General features: G+C 42.5%; 1 protein-coding gene across 1 annotated transcript in view; it reads left to right on the top strand.

Moving 5' to 3' along the window:
* LOC109464058 (cAMP-regulated phosphoprotein 21-like) overlaps nucleotides 1-15,840 on the top strand; it is a 94,262-nt gene extending 78,422 nt beyond the window's left edge. The window contains exons 14-31 of the mRNA XM_019760981.1: nucleotides 956-990; nucleotides 2,143-2,351; nucleotides 3,141-3,245; nucleotides 3,803-3,925; nucleotides 4,354-4,568; nucleotides 4,924-5,055; nucleotides 5,501-5,605; nucleotides 6,038-6,175; nucleotides 7,694-7,792; nucleotides 8,303-8,377; nucleotides 8,686-8,805; nucleotides 9,143-9,265; nucleotides 9,732-9,935; nucleotides 11,063-11,089; nucleotides 11,141-11,348; nucleotides 11,678-11,884; nucleotides 12,882-12,950; nucleotides 14,999-15,840. Of these exons, the coding sequence (XP_019616540.1) occupies nucleotides 956-990; nucleotides 2,143-2,351; nucleotides 3,141-3,245; nucleotides 3,803-3,925; nucleotides 4,354-4,568; nucleotides 4,924-5,055; nucleotides 5,501-5,605; nucleotides 6,038-6,175; nucleotides 7,694-7,792; nucleotides 8,303-8,377; nucleotides 8,686-8,805; nucleotides 9,143-9,265; nucleotides 9,732-9,935; nucleotides 11,063-11,089; nucleotides 11,141-11,348; nucleotides 11,678-11,884; nucleotides 12,882-12,950; nucleotides 14,999-15,321 (2,517 nt within the window). The 3' untranslated portion in view covers nucleotides 15,322-15,840. The remainder of the gene's footprint in view (nucleotides 1-955; nucleotides 991-2,142; nucleotides 2,352-3,140; nucleotides 3,246-3,802; nucleotides 3,926-4,353; nucleotides 4,569-4,923; nucleotides 5,056-5,500; nucleotides 5,606-6,037; nucleotides 6,176-7,693; nucleotides 7,793-8,302; nucleotides 8,378-8,685; nucleotides 8,806-9,142; nucleotides 9,266-9,731; nucleotides 9,936-11,062; nucleotides 11,090-11,140; nucleotides 11,349-11,677; nucleotides 11,885-12,881; nucleotides 12,951-14,998) is intronic.
* The last annotated feature ends 3,495 nt before the right edge of the window (nucleotides 15,841-19,335 follow it).

The following is a 19,335-nucleotide window of genomic DNA, read 5'->3' as shown; positions in this document are numbered from 1 at the left end:
TCCATGCACAGAGCCTGTTTCTCTCTCCTCCTTCTCTCTCTCCACATCACATGTTGGCACCAGGTTTCATTTGTCTTCGTTTTGTGTGTCATCTTCTTGACCAAATCGAACTTGTCATCCCCCTTTCATCTTGTAGGTCCAGAAATATACTGGCTTTCCGGAAAGGTCCTCAATGGCACTCTGTAACTTTAGGAAATTGATGATAAGAAGTATATCTTATATCTTAGTATTCATTTATGATGAGAAAACCCTATAGAACTCTTTGCTGTCATTTAGAAAATTTAATCTGTGTTACTCATTGCGCTCACTCACTCAGATACTCATTGCTGAAATTCATAATTGTTCCCACTGTACTGCATTTGATGAAAGAATGTCCATCTTTGTAAAATGTCTATTATATTGCTGGATTTTGTACCAGTCCTTTATTTGTATAGATCTAGAGGGCTAACTGTACAAACCTTACATAAATGACTCACTAAATTTCCATAGAATCAACAAAAATGCATTTCAATGTAGAAACCATTGTATGTACAGGGCTCGAAATTAACGGTATCCCGATGGCCACTGACCACTAAACGTTTGGCCGGGACAACTATAAAGACACTTTGGGACATTTTGGGGACAATAGAAAAATAATCAACCACAGAATGTCAGCCCTTCTTTTGTTCACCAGTCACACATCCTGGCTTTTGGCTCCGGAAAAGTCCTCAAATGCCCTATTTTGTCATACAAAAGTCATACAATACTTCCGAAAAACAGGCTGGGAAAGTTCATCCTCACTTCGGGACGGTTGAAATTAATATAGGGCCAGTGCTGGGACAATAGTAAGTTAATTTCGAGGCCTGATGTATTGTATATCTGTTGTGTTGTACTGTGGATCCAGCAATGGCCTGCCCTGCCCACGCTCTGATCATGACACTAACAGTAAAGCTAGGTCTCCATTTCTTTCCCACAGTCAACATCTTCTGTAGACACAGACTCAGGCTTCAGGTAAGGGTCAACATCGTACTCAATACTTTTGATATGTACATTTGTAGCTATGATAATACTGTAATTCACTTTATGTTCACGGTAGCAAAATTTCACGGTCTGAGAAAAGTGGACATGTTCACAGAACTATATATTCACGGTGGTGACAAGTGCAGGAAAAAGAAAGTCCAGGAATTATTTGTTAAATGTAAATTAAAGATCAGAATTCGTCTGTTACGCATGCAATTTAGGCATGTTTTTTTTTCTCTTAAATCATGTTGAAAGCTGAATCTTCCTCTAGTGTGATTGTCGTCCTGGATTTCGTAGTTTTGATGATAGTTGTTGGTGGTGTACAGTTTTTGCATGATGTCTGTATGAATTTTACATTGTGTTTTGATGTTTTGAGGTCTTCTGTGTTGATGTGATTGGAGTGGTTGTATCTGTGTTGGTCTGTGTGTTGTATCTGTTTTATCTGGTGTGTGGTTGTATCTGTGCTGCTGTACTAAATCTTGATCTACAGGTATAAGGTTGTATCTGACAGCTCTTGATCTTTAATTGTGGTTGTATCTTTGTTGATTGGTGTGGTTGTATTTGACAATGTGTTGGTGTTTGTGGTTAAATAAACCACAGTGAGTGTTGTTTCACATGTACATGTATGTTGTTGCACCAGTTCTTGGTTGTTCTTTGTGGTTGTATCTGTTTGGTTGTACAAGTTCGCTGTACCGGCTCTTGATGCATGTGGTTCTATCTAAGTGTGTGATTGTATCTGATGTACATGTTGTATGTTGTTTCTTGTACATGTACATGTATGTTGTTGTACAACCTCTTGATACATGTCTGTGTGGTTCTAGCTGTGTTGTATGTTGTTGTACTGGTTGTTAATCTGTGTTGTTGTACATTGTTGTACCGGTTGTTGATCTGTGTGGTTGTATCTGAGTGTGTGGTTGGTTGTACATGTTTTAACAGTAACTGTTGTACATGTTATGTTTGTTGTACCAGTTGTTGATTTGTGAGGTTGTATACAGTTGTACTTGTTGTACGTTGTTGTACATGTTTGTTGTACTGGTTGTTGATCTGTGTTGTTGTACTTGTTGTACGTTGTTGTACTTTGTTGTTGTACTGGTTGTTGATCTGTGTGGTTCTATCTGTGTCTTGTCCCTTTCATCCCAGAAGCCGGTCGAGCCGACAGAGCAGTCAGGAGGACACGCCTCGTTGGCATGACTACGGACGGCCCTGGAGCAGCACCGACTCCGACACCAGCACCAACCGCATCCAGAGGCCAACCGTCACGAAAGCCAGCAGCTTCGGGGGAACCCCCATGTTAGCACGGGGAGACAGTGGGGACAGGAGCGGCAGAGGCAGCGGGAAGCTGTCCAAACAAGGTTTGTTTGTTTGTTTGTTTATTTATTTACTCTGTCACGAAAGCAAGCAGCTTCGGGGGAACCCCCATGTTAGCACGGGGAGACAGTGGAGATAGGAGTGGCAGAGGCAGCGGCAAACTCTCCAAACAAGGTTTGTTTGTTTGTTTGTTTGTTTAGTTTACTCTGTCACGAAAGCAAGCAGCTTCGGGGGAACCCCCATGTTAGCACGGGGAGACAGTGGAGATAGGAGTGGCAGAGGCAGCGGGAAACTCTCCAAACAAGGTTTGTTTGTTTGTTTGTTTGTTTAGTTTACTCTGTCACGAAAGCAAGCAGCTTCGGGGGAACGCCCATGTTAGCACGGGGTGACAGTGGAGATAGGAGCGGCAGAGGCAGCGGGAAGCTGTCCAAACAAGGTTTGTTTGTTTGTTTATTTATTTACTCTGTCACGAAAGCAAGCAGCTTCGGGAGAACCCCCATGTTTGCAGATTCATTCCTCAAGCTAACTGACATCCAGCACACCACACTGTTGTTCCTAAGTATAAGACATCTGGAGCAAACAAGGTTTGCTTGTTTGTGTAATTGTGCAACAAAAGCAAATCAAAAGATGTCCTGTTGTCTGATTGACTGATGAAGAAAACAGTTCAGAAGACTTCTTGTTTCCTCACTGCAGTATTAAAAAACTCAACAGTCACAGAAACCTTCAGAAGGACATGAACTTCTCTCAGCATTGTAGTAAAGAAGGACAAACTAAACTTTGTCTGCTACACCTTTATAGAGTAGGACTGATGATGATGATGTTTTCTCCTGTAGGGTCGGATGCCAGTGGCTCTATAGCGAGGAGTCAGACGTTGGGCAAGTCACCTGGTCAGGTAAGTTATCCCACGTCTGTTAGCACAACACAAGTCACCTGGTCAGGTCAGTACAATTATTACCTTTCTAAAACTGTATGTACGAAGATACAGAATTTCCTCTAAGACTCTGTTCATGTTCCAGTCTTAAGCATTATTACTTTCAAATCATTTAAAATCAGAGGACCAGCGAATTGAATTAGTGTGGCTTTGAAGATTTTTGCATTCAATGAATCAGGTGTACATGTACCTTGAATTGACTACTAGTAGTTACTTCCTGGAAGTGTTATTTTGGGTGGAGCTAATTTATGCTTTGTATATATGTTTGGATTCTACACTTAGAGGGATGGTGTAGCAAGTTCCTGAGTCAGTAATACGAGATAGAGTGTGGGTGATAATCAAAATAATAAAGGGTAATTTCCAATGATCATACAACATACAGTGAACTTTATTGACACAACAAAAGTATGGCGACTTTCGTAAGGTCTAAAACTGCATGTAGATATACAGACAAATACATGGGTACAACAAAATTAACCTACGTACAAAATAATATATGAAAACCCAAGATACTTCCCAGAAGACAGAAATCTTTGATTTTCTTGTTCATTGTATTTCCTTCAGGAGGGAGTGAAGCGAGTTCTGTCCCCAGTTTCTCTGGAACAGGAACGGGTACGGGAGTACTGTGGGCCGTGTCAGACATCTCACAGATCCCGCCGGGTAGTGTGCTCATCAACCCACAGACTGGTACAGTTTTCTTTTCTTTTGCATGTCCAATAAATCGCCTGTAGACAAAACATGCCAGTTTTGTGCAGGAAGTACAAGCTGCATAAGATCACACTGTAAGGTTTGATCCACTCACGCTGGCAAAGGCCTCTACTCTTTGTGATAAGTGCAGTAAGATCTTTAATGTGATTGAGGTGTGGCTCTCTGGCTTTACATCCCATCTGAGAGCCTTAGGACATCCCTAACCGAAGCTGCCTGTACTCATTTTCACCTGAGTTGAGTGAGGAAATGTACATGTACAGTGCCTTTCCCTAGGACACAACTGTAGGGTCTTTACTAGTAGATACTTCACAGTGGTATGATTTGTCTTCGATTTCCTGTTGTTTCTGCTGCTTTCCTTTCTTTCCTTTTTTTTTTTTACAAAAAAAAAAAATTCTGTTCTCTTTCAGGTCAGCCCTTCGTGAATGCGGACGGGTCTCCCGTGATATTCCAGCCGCAGATGGTTGCCCAGCAACAGCCAATGAGAGGCCAGCAGCAGCCGCAGGCTCAGGCGCAGCAGCAGATGTCGACGCAGCCCTCACCGCAGCAGCCGATCATCTACACGTCGTATGTGCCGCAGCAACAACAGATGGTGCAGGGGCAGGGGCAGTACGTGGTGGGGGAGGTGGGTACTACATTTGTATGTTGCTCAAGAATGTTTTCAATTGTAGCTTGTGATTTTGTTTTTGAAAAGAAGCTATGGATGGATTGTCATGAAGTTATGTCTGTGATTTTGAGCCTTAAGCTGCCTTCTTTGGAACTCTAGAGGGACTTTGTGATTTTTTAGTCTTTTATCAGAACTGTTATGCCCATTATACAGTCATGATTGCTATGGTCATGTACATGTATATTGCCAGGTAGCATATGGGTTTAGGAAAAAGTGGTGTAGGTCTGGGTCCCCTAGCAGCTTTTGTTGGAACTGCAGGTGCATTTCTGTTAAAATGAACATAAAAATCACACACATTTCCGTGCCCTTGCAGGAGTCCCAAGGTCAGTTGGGAGACATGACCCCACAGTTCCAGCAGCTGAACATCAGCAGGCAGTCTTCGGGGGACAGCGCAGTCGAGCTGTCATCGCCACAGCAGGGACAGCATCCCATGTACGCTGCCCAGGTAGGTCATCTCTAGGTCATTTCATGGTCATGGATAGGCAAAGAGAAGGTCATTTCAATGTCATGTCAAGGTTATGGGTTATGGCTGTCCTCACCACAGCAGGGACAGCACCCCATGTACGCTGCCCAGGTAGGTCATCTCAAGGTCATTTCAAGGTTATGGGTAAGCCACAAGATGGTTAATCCAAGGTCATTTCAAGGTTATGGGTAAGCCACAAGAGGGTTATTCCAAGGTCATTTCAAGGTTATGGGTAAGCAACAAAGTCATTTCAAGGTTAGGAACAGACAAGGTTAGGAACAGCATCTCTTTTTATAACTATGGTTGATGGCCTTGGTGCTGAAATATTGCAGTTCTGCATACACAGGCTGGATGCCTGCAGCACTGGGGCTATGCTAGATCATAGCTTTGGTTCTGTCATTTTGAACTTGTGTGTTCTCCCCTGCAGGGCCAGTTCCTGACATCCCCGGTGCAGCCGCCGGCCCCCTACCAGCACAGTCAGGCACAGCAGGTCATGGGTCAACAGCCGTTTGTACAGGGGGGCATGCAACAGGTAAGGAACGGTCTACTTCTGAGTAGTGCCACTTCTTACAAGGCCTCGAAATTTACTTTTTTTCTGATTGTCCCAGCACTGTCCCAAAAATATATTTCAACTATCCCGAAGTGAAGTTGAACCTGTTTTTTGGGAAGTACTAGTATGTATGACAGCAACTTGAGGTCAGCTTAATTTTCTTATGTTCTGACTCCCAGGCGGGCTATAATTGCAAAGTATAAATTTGTGGGGATTTTTTTAGCCAAAAGCCTGGATGCATGCCTGATCAACAAAAGTAGGGATGACATTCTGATGTTGATTATTTTTCTATTGTCCCCAAAATGTCCCAAAGTGACTTTTCAGGTGTCCCAGCCTAAATTTTAGTGGTCAGTGGCCTAAATTTTAGTGGTCAGTGGTCTCATTACCTAATGAACCATACCCGTATGCCTCTAGCCCACTGGAGACGGTGGCTACATAGTGTACTGCCCAGTGCAGGTGGGGTACCCTGCCCCCCAGCCCGCTTACATGGGCTCAGACCCACAGTTTGGGGACCAACAGCAATACATAGGGTCCGAACCAGGCCCCAATCAGGTGAGGGGGTGTGGCCACCACTAACCAATCACGTGCCCTCATTCGTTTGATTGACAGGCATGTATGTAACCCGATCACCTGCCTGGAATATTGTGTTGGTTGACTCACAGGCACTCCTAATATGGCATGGTGTTGTGACTTCTAGCCAATCACAGTGGTGGAGATAATCACATGTTGGCCAATCACGTGCTGGGGATATTTTGAATTGGCCAATCACCTGCTCGGATTGTGTTCACCATTAAGTATCATGAGTGTGTAAATTAAGTGTGCAGTGATGCATGCAAAAAAACTATAGAAAATAAAAAGTGTGTGTGGATGCAAATATCACTATTTTATGCTGTTTCCTAGATGTGTTGCCTGAAGACTTCAACTTAATTTTTTTTCTTTAAAAATTTGTGAATCAGTTTTTACATAGTATGGGCTAGATAAAAAATTGAAAAAATCTGAATTTCCTGGGTATTAGTCTTGAACACATTGACTGACAATTTCTCAGAGACTGATACTCTGTGATGTTAAGAATCACGATGTGTGTCCAGATTAATTGGGAATGGTGACAGTGTGTGATTGTATCAAATGTATCTGTGGCAAAGAGGTCTTTGAATACCAACTGTTACAAACAACTGTTACAAACAACTGTTACAAACAACTGTTACAAACAACTGTTACAAACTGGTGTTACAAAGTCAGTTAAATTACTGGTTATTTAGGGAAACTGGTGACAGTGTGTGATTGTATCAAATGTGTCTGTAGCAAACATTTGTTACAAACTGCCTGCTACAGTTGGAGCCATCATAACTTGTAGGAATGGTGTCAGTGTCTGTTTGTATCAAATGTCTGTGGCCTTTGAATACCAACAGTTACAACAACAGTTACTCTTACAAACTCCTAATCCTATACAGTAATTACAAACTTCTTGCTACAGTTGAGACCATGGTTGCTTGCAGGAATGATGTCAGTGTGTGATTGTGTGTGATCCTTTCTTGTGATCCAAGTAAAAAACACTGAAGTTTTTGTAATCAAAAAGTTCCTAGGAACAGCAATGCTAAAAGTTCGTATATCTGTTACAAAGAGACACTTGAATATGAACTGTTACAAACTTGCCACAGTTTTTTATTTATTTATTCACATATATTTATTGAGTATGAGGCAAAAAGCAAGAGTTGCTTATATGACACCTTCTACTCAAAAACATACAACGAGTATAAAACACATTAAAAAGACACATGCATACAAGATAAATACAAACAAGACAAGTTGGTGATTTATCAATTACGAGAATCTACAAATGTACCCGTACGGTAAATGAAGTTTTGGACTATATCAAAAACTTGCCACAATTGAATCCCTGGTTGTTTAAGGGACTGGCGTGTCAGTGTGTGATTGTGTGTCATCCTTTGTTGTGATCCAGGGACTATAGCGTCAGTGTGTGATTGTGTGTGATCCTTAGTTTGTTGTGATCTAGTTTGAAGGACTATAGCGTCAGTGTGTGATTGTGTGTGATTCTTTGTTGTGATCCAGGTTCCTGTGTACTTTCTGCCCCCAAACCAGCTTCCGCAGGGTTTCCGAGCCGTGGTCCCCATGTACGTGGCACCGGCACAGCAGCAGCAGCAGCAACAGGTAAAATACTGTTGTTTTTTTTAAAAATCAAAACGTGTGTGATTATATCAAACTGGTCTATCTGTGGAAAAATTTGTTAAAAACTGCAGTTACAAACTTCTATTACAAACAAATAGCATCAGCAACAGGTAAAACACTGCAGTTTTTCATGCTGAAATTTTTAGACCTTTCTGAGTGTCAAAGTATCAAAGCTCACATAACTGTCATTGTTTTACTAGCTAGATGGCATTATGTGATAAGGACATGCACATGTAGCATATAACCAGGTGTCTAAAATCTTCTTCAGGTGTCTAATAGTATATACAACTTAAATTCATGATACATGTGCCTCACACTTGAGTTCCACTTTGGTCTCAGACATTTAAACTTCATGTTTCAAGCATGGACTAAAAAAAATCATCATAACCCCTTCCTCTTATAAAAAAACACAATTGTGCAAGGAGTGTTTCTCACACTAGAGTTTCTCCTGGGTCTAATACTACAGTTAATACATATAAACTTTTCCTGCAGGCGTCTGGACAGCAGGTCCCACTTCCATCGGGGCAGTACAGTCAGCAGCAGCACACCCTTCTGTCCCCACAGCAGGTCACTACCTTATTCTGTTAGTAATAGTAGTAGTACTGAGTAGTAGCAGTAGCAGTAACTGTTACTGTAGTAGTATGATATTGTTTTTGCTCTATTTGAAGTATTTCTTCTTCTTCTTCCGTTCCAAACACTGACCTCTGACCTGGTCAATGACCAGACTGTCTCTCACCATCATGGCAACTGGTGTTGTTGGGTTACGTAATGTTGCAACTTTATAGTAGGAGGGATTTAGACTCCTGTCACCACATAATATGTGCATGTGAAGATTTTTTATATTGAATAAACCATTTTCTCTGTCCCCCCAGCAGGTCCCCCAGTACCCGTCCTACCAGATCCCCACCATACAGACCCCCCAGGGGGTGACTGCCCCGGGGCAGGGGTTCCAGCCCGTGGGGGTGGGGCAGGGGCAGCAAGGCATGCAGCAACAGGTGGGGAATGCTATCATGAAAGTTCATCTGTGTTGGTAGTTACATGTTTGCTCCACTGTATTGGGCAGATGCTTTTTAATTTTAGGTATTAATGGCTATTACTAGTATCAGTTAACTAAAGGCCTTAAAGGCTTATGTATGTATTACTAACATTTACTTAATTTGAGGAAAGAAGTAACTTATAGGTGGGGCAACCTAAAATTCTGATGGGCAACCTAATTTTTGCCATAGGTTGCACTGGGCAACCTGGTTCAGAAAAGTACTTTGTACACTGCTTGTATAAAGACTAAAGAATAGAGATTTGTAATAATCCAAATCTCCCCCGTCTCCCTCCCAGGTTCCAATGCAGTCGTACTACATGGTTCCCTGCTCAGGCACGGCTCCAGCTGTGGTGGCGTACCCCTCCCCCTCCGACCAGTCACAGATGGGACGGCCCCCCTCACCCTCACAGGGACAGCAGGTAAGTGTACATGTACCCCCTCCCCCCTCCACCCCTCCCCCTCCGACCAGTCACAGATGGGACGACCCCCCTCACCCTCACAGGGACAACAGGTAACTGTCTTAGGTCTTAGCAAGTCCTGGGATGATCTGGGCAAGTTTTTGGCTGATCTTAGCAAGTCTTGAGCTTGATACAGATCATTCTTTCCTAGAACTATCGTAGAGTGGAACTCGCTGTCACCAAGCACAGTAGGGGCATTGTCATTAGATAGCTTTAAACAATGTCTAGAGCTAGATGTCCAAGGGCTAGGTGTAACAAGTCGATCAGTGTAATATAGCCAGCTGCCGCCGCGCCGCCGCGTGCCTGCTATGTTGTCTATATGCAATCCGAAAAGACCCCCCAAAACCCCCAGTTTTTGGCATGCTATGGAGGCTAGGCATGATGAGGGTTAACCTGACTATCTGTGATTTTCCCTTTCCCCTCCCAGGTGATGTCGGGTCAGTACGTGACATTTGCGTACTCGCAGCAGCGCGCGCCGTCTCCCCAGATGCACCAATCACAGGCCTACAACGTGCAATCTCCGCCCACCTCCCCGCAAACCTTCTCCTCGGGAAGCTACGCCAGCAGATCCACCCAGCAGAGGCCCGCGCCAACTGTACAGATATCAGGGACGTCCTCACCACCCCCACAGGTAATGGTATGGCCCGTTACAGGTAACACACACTGTACAGATATCAGGGACGTCCTCACCACCCCCACAGGTAATGGTATGGCCCATTACAGGTAACACACACTGTACAGATATCAGGGACGTCCTCACCACCCCCACAGGTAGTAGTGAATGAATGAAATGAAACTTTATTTTCGTGTCGTGCGCTTTCCCGCGCCCAGGCCGTGTGGGCTTATACGACACCGTTTGAGTATAAATAATACCTAAACAAAAGAGAATCAAAGGTACAGATGACAGAATCCAAACAAAATAGTAGTAGTAGTAGACTGGTTTACTAGGACTTTATGTGTTACATAAATGCCTCCTGGCAGCTGTAACGGGCTGAACTGAGGCAATTTTACAGACGGGTCAGTCTAACTTAAGTAGTTGCACATTTTCAGTTAAAATCGTTACAATATACAATATGTAATACAATATTAAAATTGATGTATTCAATCATTAAAAATTCTAAGGACAATAATTACACATCTTCTACACAAATGTTTGCAGAGTGAGAGTAATAATCTTAGTAATATACACGAAGTGCCCACTATACAGATTCAAGAACTGTGTGATTTTTAGTTTTAACGTTGAGTTTTGAATACACAAGTCATGTACTGTACTGTCTCTATCTCTTGCTCAATAATGTACAATGTACCAGCCTCACAACTTGACCAACATACTACTAACAGTAACTTCCAAAAATCATTTATTTAGGTTTTAGAACATAATATATAAGGTTTTCTTTTTCACAACTAGTGAAGACTCTCCTCTGCATATGTTTCGATGCCTGCCAGACATCTACATGTACATGATTGATTGTACAAATGCTCTGAAGATGTCTGGCAGCCATTGAAATGTAAGCAGGGGAGAGTTTTCACTGGTTGTGTAAAAAAATTAAACTACAGTATACACTACATACACTAACCCTGCATTCCTATTTCTTTGTTCCTAGACTTGTGTGTCTAACAATAACAACTTAAAGATAACATGTTAAGTACTGTATCTAAGCTAACACAAATATTGAAGGACCAAAGTGATGCACTGTGTCTAACTCCATGTCTCTCTCCCTCTGTGCTCCCCTCTCCCTCTCCTGTCCACACAACTAGCACCACAGTGGGAGGATGTCCAGCAGAATTGAAAGTAAGTCAAAACCTCCGTTTCTTTCCTTTCCCCCTGTACCGTAGGCGTCACAGCCGTTCTCACAACAACAGCAGCAGCGTAAGTCGTACGATGGGAGAATGCCCAAGTCCGATCTCTACCAACAGAACCACCAGGGAGGTTCTCCCCGCCCCTCCCCCTCCCAGTCACCACAGGCAGCACATGCCAGCCCTGTTAGAACTGGGATTATAATACCTCCTGCACAGTTCGGCAGACCTCTTATACAGGGCCAATGTGAGTTTTACTTTACTCTCCAAGCAGAGGTTTTCGTTGGGGGTTGTTTTGTTTTTGTTTGGCTATTATGTTTTGTGTTTCCTAGTATCCATCCTGTTGATTGTTTGATTGATTGATCGATTGACTGATTGGTTGGTTGGTTTTATCGAATAACTTATCAATTTTGATTAATTTTGCCAGAAATGCAAGAAATCAAACAGCAAGACACAATTTGGCCAACGACTACAAGTTCTTGTTTGTTAACCATTTGATTGATTGATTGATTCATTGATTGATTGATTGATTAATTGATAAATTGGTCGTACTAAATGTTGCCTTTGTTTTTGCAGCATTCCCCGCACCTGTGCTTGCCCAGCCCCTCCAGTTCGCCCCCCAAGTCCGCCCCAAAGTGGTATATCCCCAGCAGCAGCAGCAGTCTTCACAGCAGGGTGGGGCTCAACCATCGCAGCAGCAGGGGGGGAAGGGTTCCAAACAGCAGCAGAGAAAAGGCCCCAAGAAGGCCCGCTCTGCAGAAGTGCCCACGGAGTCAGAACAAGGTGAGTCGCTCGAAGTAAACAAACAAATAAACAAACAAGCACCTTCATTCAACATTGCAGCATTTACTGCTGAAAAAAGAAAATCATACAAGAAATACACAAAACATCTACTTTCATAATTCCAAGGCGCTCTTTAGCTAAGACTGCCACATAAGAAAAAAGTAACATGAACAAAAAAAGAGAATTACATAATTTTTTTTTTATTGTGGCAGTCTTACAGTAACCAATGGAATTATGAGAGTCGTTGTTGGTTCCGTTTATTTTCCACACGGTACAACAAAAAACCTGACATTTTATTTGCGAGATGTCTCCAGGGCTCGAAATTAAAGGTGGTCCAATGGCCACTGACCACTAAAATTTAGGCTGGGACAACTAAAAAGACACTTTGGAACATTTTTGGGACAGTAGAAAAATGATCAATATCAGAATGTCAGCCCTTCTTTTGTTTATCAGGCACACGTCCAGGCTTATGAATCCGGAAAAGTCCCCCTGAATTCCTTGTCTACTCTGCAATTATAGTGATAAGCAAAATCAAGTTGACTTCAAGTTGAAGTCATACAATTATTACTTGCCAAAAACAGATTGGGACAGTTCATTCTCACTTCGGGACAATTGAAATTTACTTTTGGGACAGTGCTGGGACAATAGGAAGAAAATGTGTGGGGTCGTGTGGCGCAATGGCAGCGTGCGCAACTCGGAATCAAGAGGTCCCGGGTTCGAGATGCCACCGATCTTGTGCCCTAAAATGGGAAAGTTATTTTACACGACTTTCCTCACTTCGCTCAGTTGAAAATGAGTATTGTCCTGTCATGTATTTGTCCCCTGTGTCGGTGGCGGCATTAATATAAGTTGAAAAAACTTGAGTGTGCCATCACCACGTCTGGTGATTACATGTTGGAAAAAAAAAGTAGGAACTCAAGAAAAGTTAATTTGCGACATGTTTGTGTTTCTCTGATTGTAAGCTGCCCTCGTGGCTGGGCCACTCTCTCCTCCGTAGGTCCCCGAAGGCCCCAGAGGTTCAGTCGTGAATACGAAGACTATTATGACAAGAAGAAAATCCCAAAGGGTACATATAAGGCCACACCAATTTAATTTCTTGGTTAACGGATTTTTCTAGAAAAATAATGGAGCGGGCGGGCAAAAAAAAAGATAAAAACAGTCCTATATATATATAGGCATCCTATTATGGCCCCAAATGGTACGATAGGAGCCATGAAGTCAACACACCAGGCTGGTTCAAACAATGAATTTTGAACTTTTAATGATGCCACTGCATTGAAAGATGGAATAACTGTAACAACTAGGAAGAAAAGGACTGTTTTCAACTGTTCAGGGCAAAATATGAGCATTTTGCAGTTGATTCTGAATTTTTTTTTTTTGCAAATCAGAAAAAAATTGAAGCAGACAAATCCGTTAACCAAGAAATTAAATTGGTGTAGCCTAAGCTTTTATTTCTTTTTGTTTCCAATTTTCCCTCACGTTTGGCATGTAGTGATGATGAGTGATGATTTCTCTTGTCTGGGCTTGGCTGTGTTTTTTTGCGTGTGTTCGATCGTACTGGCTGATATTTGCCAAGAAGTTATTCAAGCAACGGTATGATTTTGGAAACGGTCAGATGTTTCAGGTAGTGTGGCAGAGCATTTGACTCAGAACCAAGAGGTCCTGGGTTCGAATCCTGTCAAGTCATCAACCTTGTGCCCTTGGGAAAGGCACTTTACACTAATTTCCTCACTTTGCTTAGGTGAAAATGAGTATGCCAGAATGATCATTATCATGATCGTGGGCATTAAAGGAAAACCAAACCAAACTACCTTTCATCAGTGACACTGGAGACTTTTTAGAAAGCGTCTGACCGTTGCCAAACATCTGACCATTTTCAAAATCATAATTATCCAGTTGCTTGAATAACTGTCTTTTGGCATATCTTATTACCTGGATGTCTAACCTTCACCAACATGGCTGAAGTTTGGTTTGCGCACACATACAATTTACGCATGCGACAATCCTGGTTATAACCGATGCTTTGTTACATACACCCCCCCTCCTGCTCTTATGCATTATATGTTCAGCTTGAATACTAACAACACAACCATGGTGACTTGATAGTAGGCCACAACACTTTTGGAGCTTAGATCTAGAAAAATTATGCTAGATTTGAATATCTACCAGTATATCAAAACAGAGTCTGAGGGGAAAGTCTGTATCTTGGTTCACACAGTTTCAGGAGTGAAAAAAGTCAGATTCCAGTTTTCCTTCTGAATCATCCTGAGCTCCTATTGGACAGACTTTTTATAGTCACAAAATTCTGAGCTCGTATTGGACAGATTTTCATAGTGTTAAAGTATCCTGAGCTCCTATTGGTAGTCCTGGGAATGGGAACTGCAAATGGGAATGGGAACTGCAAATGGGAATGGTTCTCCAGAGTTAGCACAGGCTATGTTAGAGGTGTATGGCCACAAGCTCTCAGGGAGGAGGCCCTTCCAGCCCCTGACAGTGAAAGATTGCTTAACACAGACTAAGAAAAGGCAGTTTGGAAAGATTTAACATCCCAAAACATCTGCTTGGAGATTAAACCACTCTTACTAACCAGCATACCCAGGGAGCCAGACTAGTATCAGGCTGTTAGCTTTTAATCTGTATAGCAGGTATAACTGCCCTTCGGTGTAGCACACCAGCTTCTGTATCTGTATAGCCGGTATAACCGCCCTTCGGTGTAACACACCAGCTTCGCAGGTACGTGGCGTGGCAGCAGCTGGCTACATTACTGTGTACTCTTGGCTACCAAAGAGAAACGGCTAACGGCCCAATACTGGTGACTGGCTCCCAGGGTATAACCAGCCCTAATACAGTTCCCCTTGTAGCCTCCGTTGCAGGCTTATCAAACTGGGGGTTTGGTGGTCTTCAGCTGTTTTCTGATTAGCAGTTCTAAAAATGGGGGTAATTCAACCAGGCCGGCTGTGTTGTCTATATGCAATCAGAAAATAGCACATAAAAGCTTCCAAAGACCCTGAAGACCCCCAAAACCCCCAGTTTTTGGCATGCTATGGAGGCTATCCTCTTGTCTGTTAAGGTTTTTAACTGTTAAAGATTGTGTTTTTCTGTGTGTTTCTGCAGTGCTGAGCCATGTGTTGGAAGTGTTCGACCTGCCGGAGGGTCTGAAGAGACACGAAACGGAGTCACTCTTCAAGGACCTCACCAAGGTCGGCGGCAAGATTCGCTGGCTCCAGGAGTCACGCCAGGGGGGAGGGGGTCGGCGCGGCGGCGAGGGGGGCGGGAAAAGCTCGGACTTGGTGTCAGACTATATTGTTCTCGCCGTCTTCACGACCAAATCGGCCGCGCAGAACACTCTAAAGACCGTCAGTAGCGAACACTTCAAGTTGAGACCACCGCAGAAACAGTACGATATTCGACTCCTGGAACGCTCCAGTACCACATAGATAATTATGGTATTTTTGTAGCCACACACGTACATTGTGTAGTTCTAGCGTTCAGTCACGTGACTAACTAACTAGGTTGCCTCTCTAAATGCGTGGGCAGAGCGTACTGCGCCTACGAAAAACCTGTAAGGTAACGTGTACAGCACTTCTACGTATTGTATAAGGTTGTGTCTTTAAGGGTAACTCTGTCTGTAGTCTTCAAATGTTGTGTCGGAAAAGATATCCGATGCAACGTTGCCCAAACACCTATAACGAAAACCGTAAAAAAAAACAGGTTTCGCGTAGGCGCAGTACGTTCTGCCGACGTGCTCTCTCCTCTCTCTCTATTGGTACTGTTACGGTAGTGTTGCCTTTAACTCTCTGATGTTCTCTGATGTCTGTTTGTCGGGTAAAAGACAAAGTTTCCAACGTCCCATGCTCGGAGCCACCAGCCATACGCCTCTCACCACGTAAACGTTGTCGGTAATATGATATGTGAACGTGCACTGTCGTCGTAGTCTAGGAGATGAGCAAAAAAGAAAAAAACGCTTTCAATCTTGGGTCAGAGGTCAGAGGTCAAAGTACACCAAGCTGCTGGAGTTGCACGGGGTGTCCCATGATGCACTGCACACGTGTGTGTGGTGCATTCTGGGATGCGGAACATATTATGGAGTAGGAAGTTCTTCCTTCAGCCAAGGTGCCTTTCAGAATCTTAAAGAAAACGTTGAACTGTGTTCCCGCAAATTTTTCTTTCAGGTTTTTGTACAGATCTCTGTTATACTGTCTAAAATGACTGTACTTTTTTATTTGCTTGATATATTTCTACATCCACTCAAACAAAACCTGTCATTATGCTAGTTTGAAAGACACACATAGTTGTCAAATGTTGCTCTTCCCAACTTGTGTTATGTTTAATAATTATGTTTTATGTATAATTACTAATGTATCTGTTAGTATAAGTCAGAATGGTCTGTGTATTTCCGTCAACTTTTATGTGCAACTTCTCCGGATGTCCTCAAAATATGGAGGAAATCTGATGTTTAAGAAGCAATATTGTTACATGTAGAAAGGTACTTACTGGTCAATACTTTGTTAAAGGTCTGGGCCAAAAAATATTTTGATAAGCATGTATTGTTTCATCTTCTCTGTCTATGTTTTCTATCTGAAAACTGTCTTTCAAAGTGGCATATGACATAACCAGTGACATCCCTATGTTCTGACACCCTTTATGTTCCATGTTCCGCGTTGAAAAAAGTAGCCTCCACTAGGCCTTTCTAAGGGGGTTTAGCCTCTACCAGGCACCGCGAATCGCTGGAAAAATAGTAGAAATTGGCCAAAATGAAGGGATAGTATACCCGTGGGTCGTGAATTGGATCTTCTATGGCCCGGGATCTTCTCCGGTAAACTATCCCTTTATATTTTGGCCAATTTCTACTATTTTTCCAGCGATCCGCGGTGCCTAGTAGAGGCTCAAGAGGGTTAGAATTTGGCAAAAATAGGGTCTGATTGGCCAGGGAAGTTGGTCCATAACTGAACGGGCAAATGAACTCTTCAGTGGCTAGAGTCTGGCCAATTATTTTCCCTATTTGGCTAATAAATTTTACTGTTTTTGACCCACACTACAATGTAGTAGCCTCCGTAGTAGGCTTATAGAACTGGGGGTGTGGTGGTCTTCGGTTGTTTTCTGATCAGCCCAGTTCTAAGCCTGTCCAAAAACGGGGATATTCAACCAGGCCAGCTATGTTGTCTATATGCAATCAGAAAATAGTACATAAAAGCTCCCAAAGACCATGAAGACCCCCAAAACCCCCAGTTTTTGGCATGCTATAGAGGCTAACAATGAAGGATGTTTGAAACTAGGGATGTCGGAACATAGGGGTGTACCTACATACATCTCCGCCCCCCTCCCCCCAAGTGTACATGTTCTAGTGCCATTTCTTCCTCTGGCTGGGGTCAGTCCAGCGGGTTTTGCTGCTTAGACACCCGATGAGTGTATATCATTCTATATAACCAAGTATGATCATGGTGTGGCTATAATAGATAGTGCTCTGATCCCTTAGACTGTTGGATAGGTCCGAACAGATAGAGAAGAACCGTTTTGGTGTAGTGTATATTAAATGTGTATCTATACAGGAAATCAGAGAATGTGCAAAGATGAAGAATTTTTTTCACCCGTTTTTTTATTTGAAGACTATACTACGTACGTACATGGTTGGCCGGAGATTGTCCCCCAGAACTTTTGTGAATGTTGTATCGTGGATACAACGTGGTATTCTCACGGACATATGTAGATACAATGTACCAATTGTGGTGTGTGAGATACAGGTTACTAACCCTGACACAGTATACTTGTGCGTATATATGATGATGATGATGAAGAAATAAAGTCTTGAATTGTGTGATACTGTTTTGGGGGACAGTTTTTTCGCCAGCCTAGATTTTGTGCAATGTCAAAAACGAGATTTTTCCGTGCCCTCCCCGAAATGTGGCTTTTCGTTTCTCAGGAGCTTCATACGCTTTTTGTACCTAGCGTTGTTTTTTAAGTCAAAAGCTTAGTACTATGTATACTGCTGCTCCTATCTTGTAATGGCAAGCACACAGAAAAAAACAAATTAGTAGCATCACAATAAGTCATATCTGCTGTAGAATACTGAGATTTCTTTTTTAGATAAACGTTGGGCAAAAATACAACCCACCACCCGCTTGTATCAGTTCTATTCCACACATAAGGGCTAGTCGTACGGAAACATGTACTAGAAGAAACTGCCACAATAACCAACTCACTATTAAACGTAAAGGGGAAGGCCTCTCTACCAGGGATCCAGTGGCAAGATTTCCCACCTCTTGTTGTATAATCTTTTACCGAAAGGAATCGAGGATGAAAATTCCTTCTGAGTACTTAATAAGCGAGAGTTAAGAAAGTGATATCTTTACACAGTCGATGTCTACAAGATTTTTATGAAAAGATAAGAAGAAAATGTTGTATTAATTAAATCTAGATTTAAGTGATGATGATGAATTACTAATTATGGTATTACTGAGAGATATGAATAGGAGTCAAATTGTGTACTAGACGTAAAAATCGTCGAGAGGTTTTAGAGAAATTCGTTTGTCACTGGATTCTGGCCCTTTCCGTCGACTCTGGTGCTTGCCATTCCAGGTAACTATGGCAACAGTTTATGTTGCCATGGCAACAGTACATGTAACCATGGCAACAGCGTTGTGATAGGTCGACTCTAGTTCAATTAAATGATGTCAAGTTTGTATTCATCCACACATGGAGATTTGTTATTTGCTGTGAGTTGATTAAATTATTTGGGCAGAACTCTGCCCTAGAGCACCTCTAACTGTGTCAACTTCTTTTTTTATCATTATTTGATGATGGGTGGTTCTTAGTTTTATTTCTTGCAAGTGAACTAAGCAAATAGAGTCACATACTAGTACAAGGTACATGTAGTAACCAAATACACACGTTACAATTTGAAATGGTATAGAAAATAATTGGATTAAATTTCTGCAACTTTGATCTCTCATCAGAAAGGAACAAGAAATAGTCATTGGACACATGAAAACTAAAATGGCAGAAATATTGACGAAAAAGCGCTGTATTTAACAGCTCGTAAAATCCTTCCTAGGAATGTTTGTTTCCAAATGAAATGCAACACTAAAACAGTTCTTTCTAAAAAAATTTGTGACATTTTGGTATTCGTGGCTAGTCCCAATGTCAAGAACAAGTCTTGACATCCATTGTGAAGTAGTTTCCCAAAAATGTCCTTGTTTCTAGCCTGTTTCATGGACACTCCCCTGGCCAATGGATATTGCCTTGCCACCGTAGGATCTGCTTGGAGATGGCTAATGGACACTCCCCTGGCCAATGGATACTGCCTTGCCACCGTAGGATCTGCTTGGAGATGGCTAATGGACACTCCCCTGGCCAATGGATACTGCCTTGCCACCGTAGGATCTGCTTGGAGATGGCTAATGGACACTCCCCTGGCCAATAGATACTGCCTTGCCATGTAGGATCTGCTTGGA

This window comes from Branchiostoma belcheri, unplaced genomic scaffold (assembly GCF_001625305.1).
Source record: "Branchiostoma belcheri isolate BF01 breed outbred unplaced genomic scaffold, Haploidv18h27 scaffold131, whole genome shotgun sequence".
Lineage (NCBI taxonomy): Eukaryota > Metazoa > Chordata > Leptocardii > Amphioxiformes > Branchiostomatidae > Branchiostoma > Branchiostoma belcheri.
This window is presented reverse-complemented; position numbering and strand designations above follow the sequence as displayed.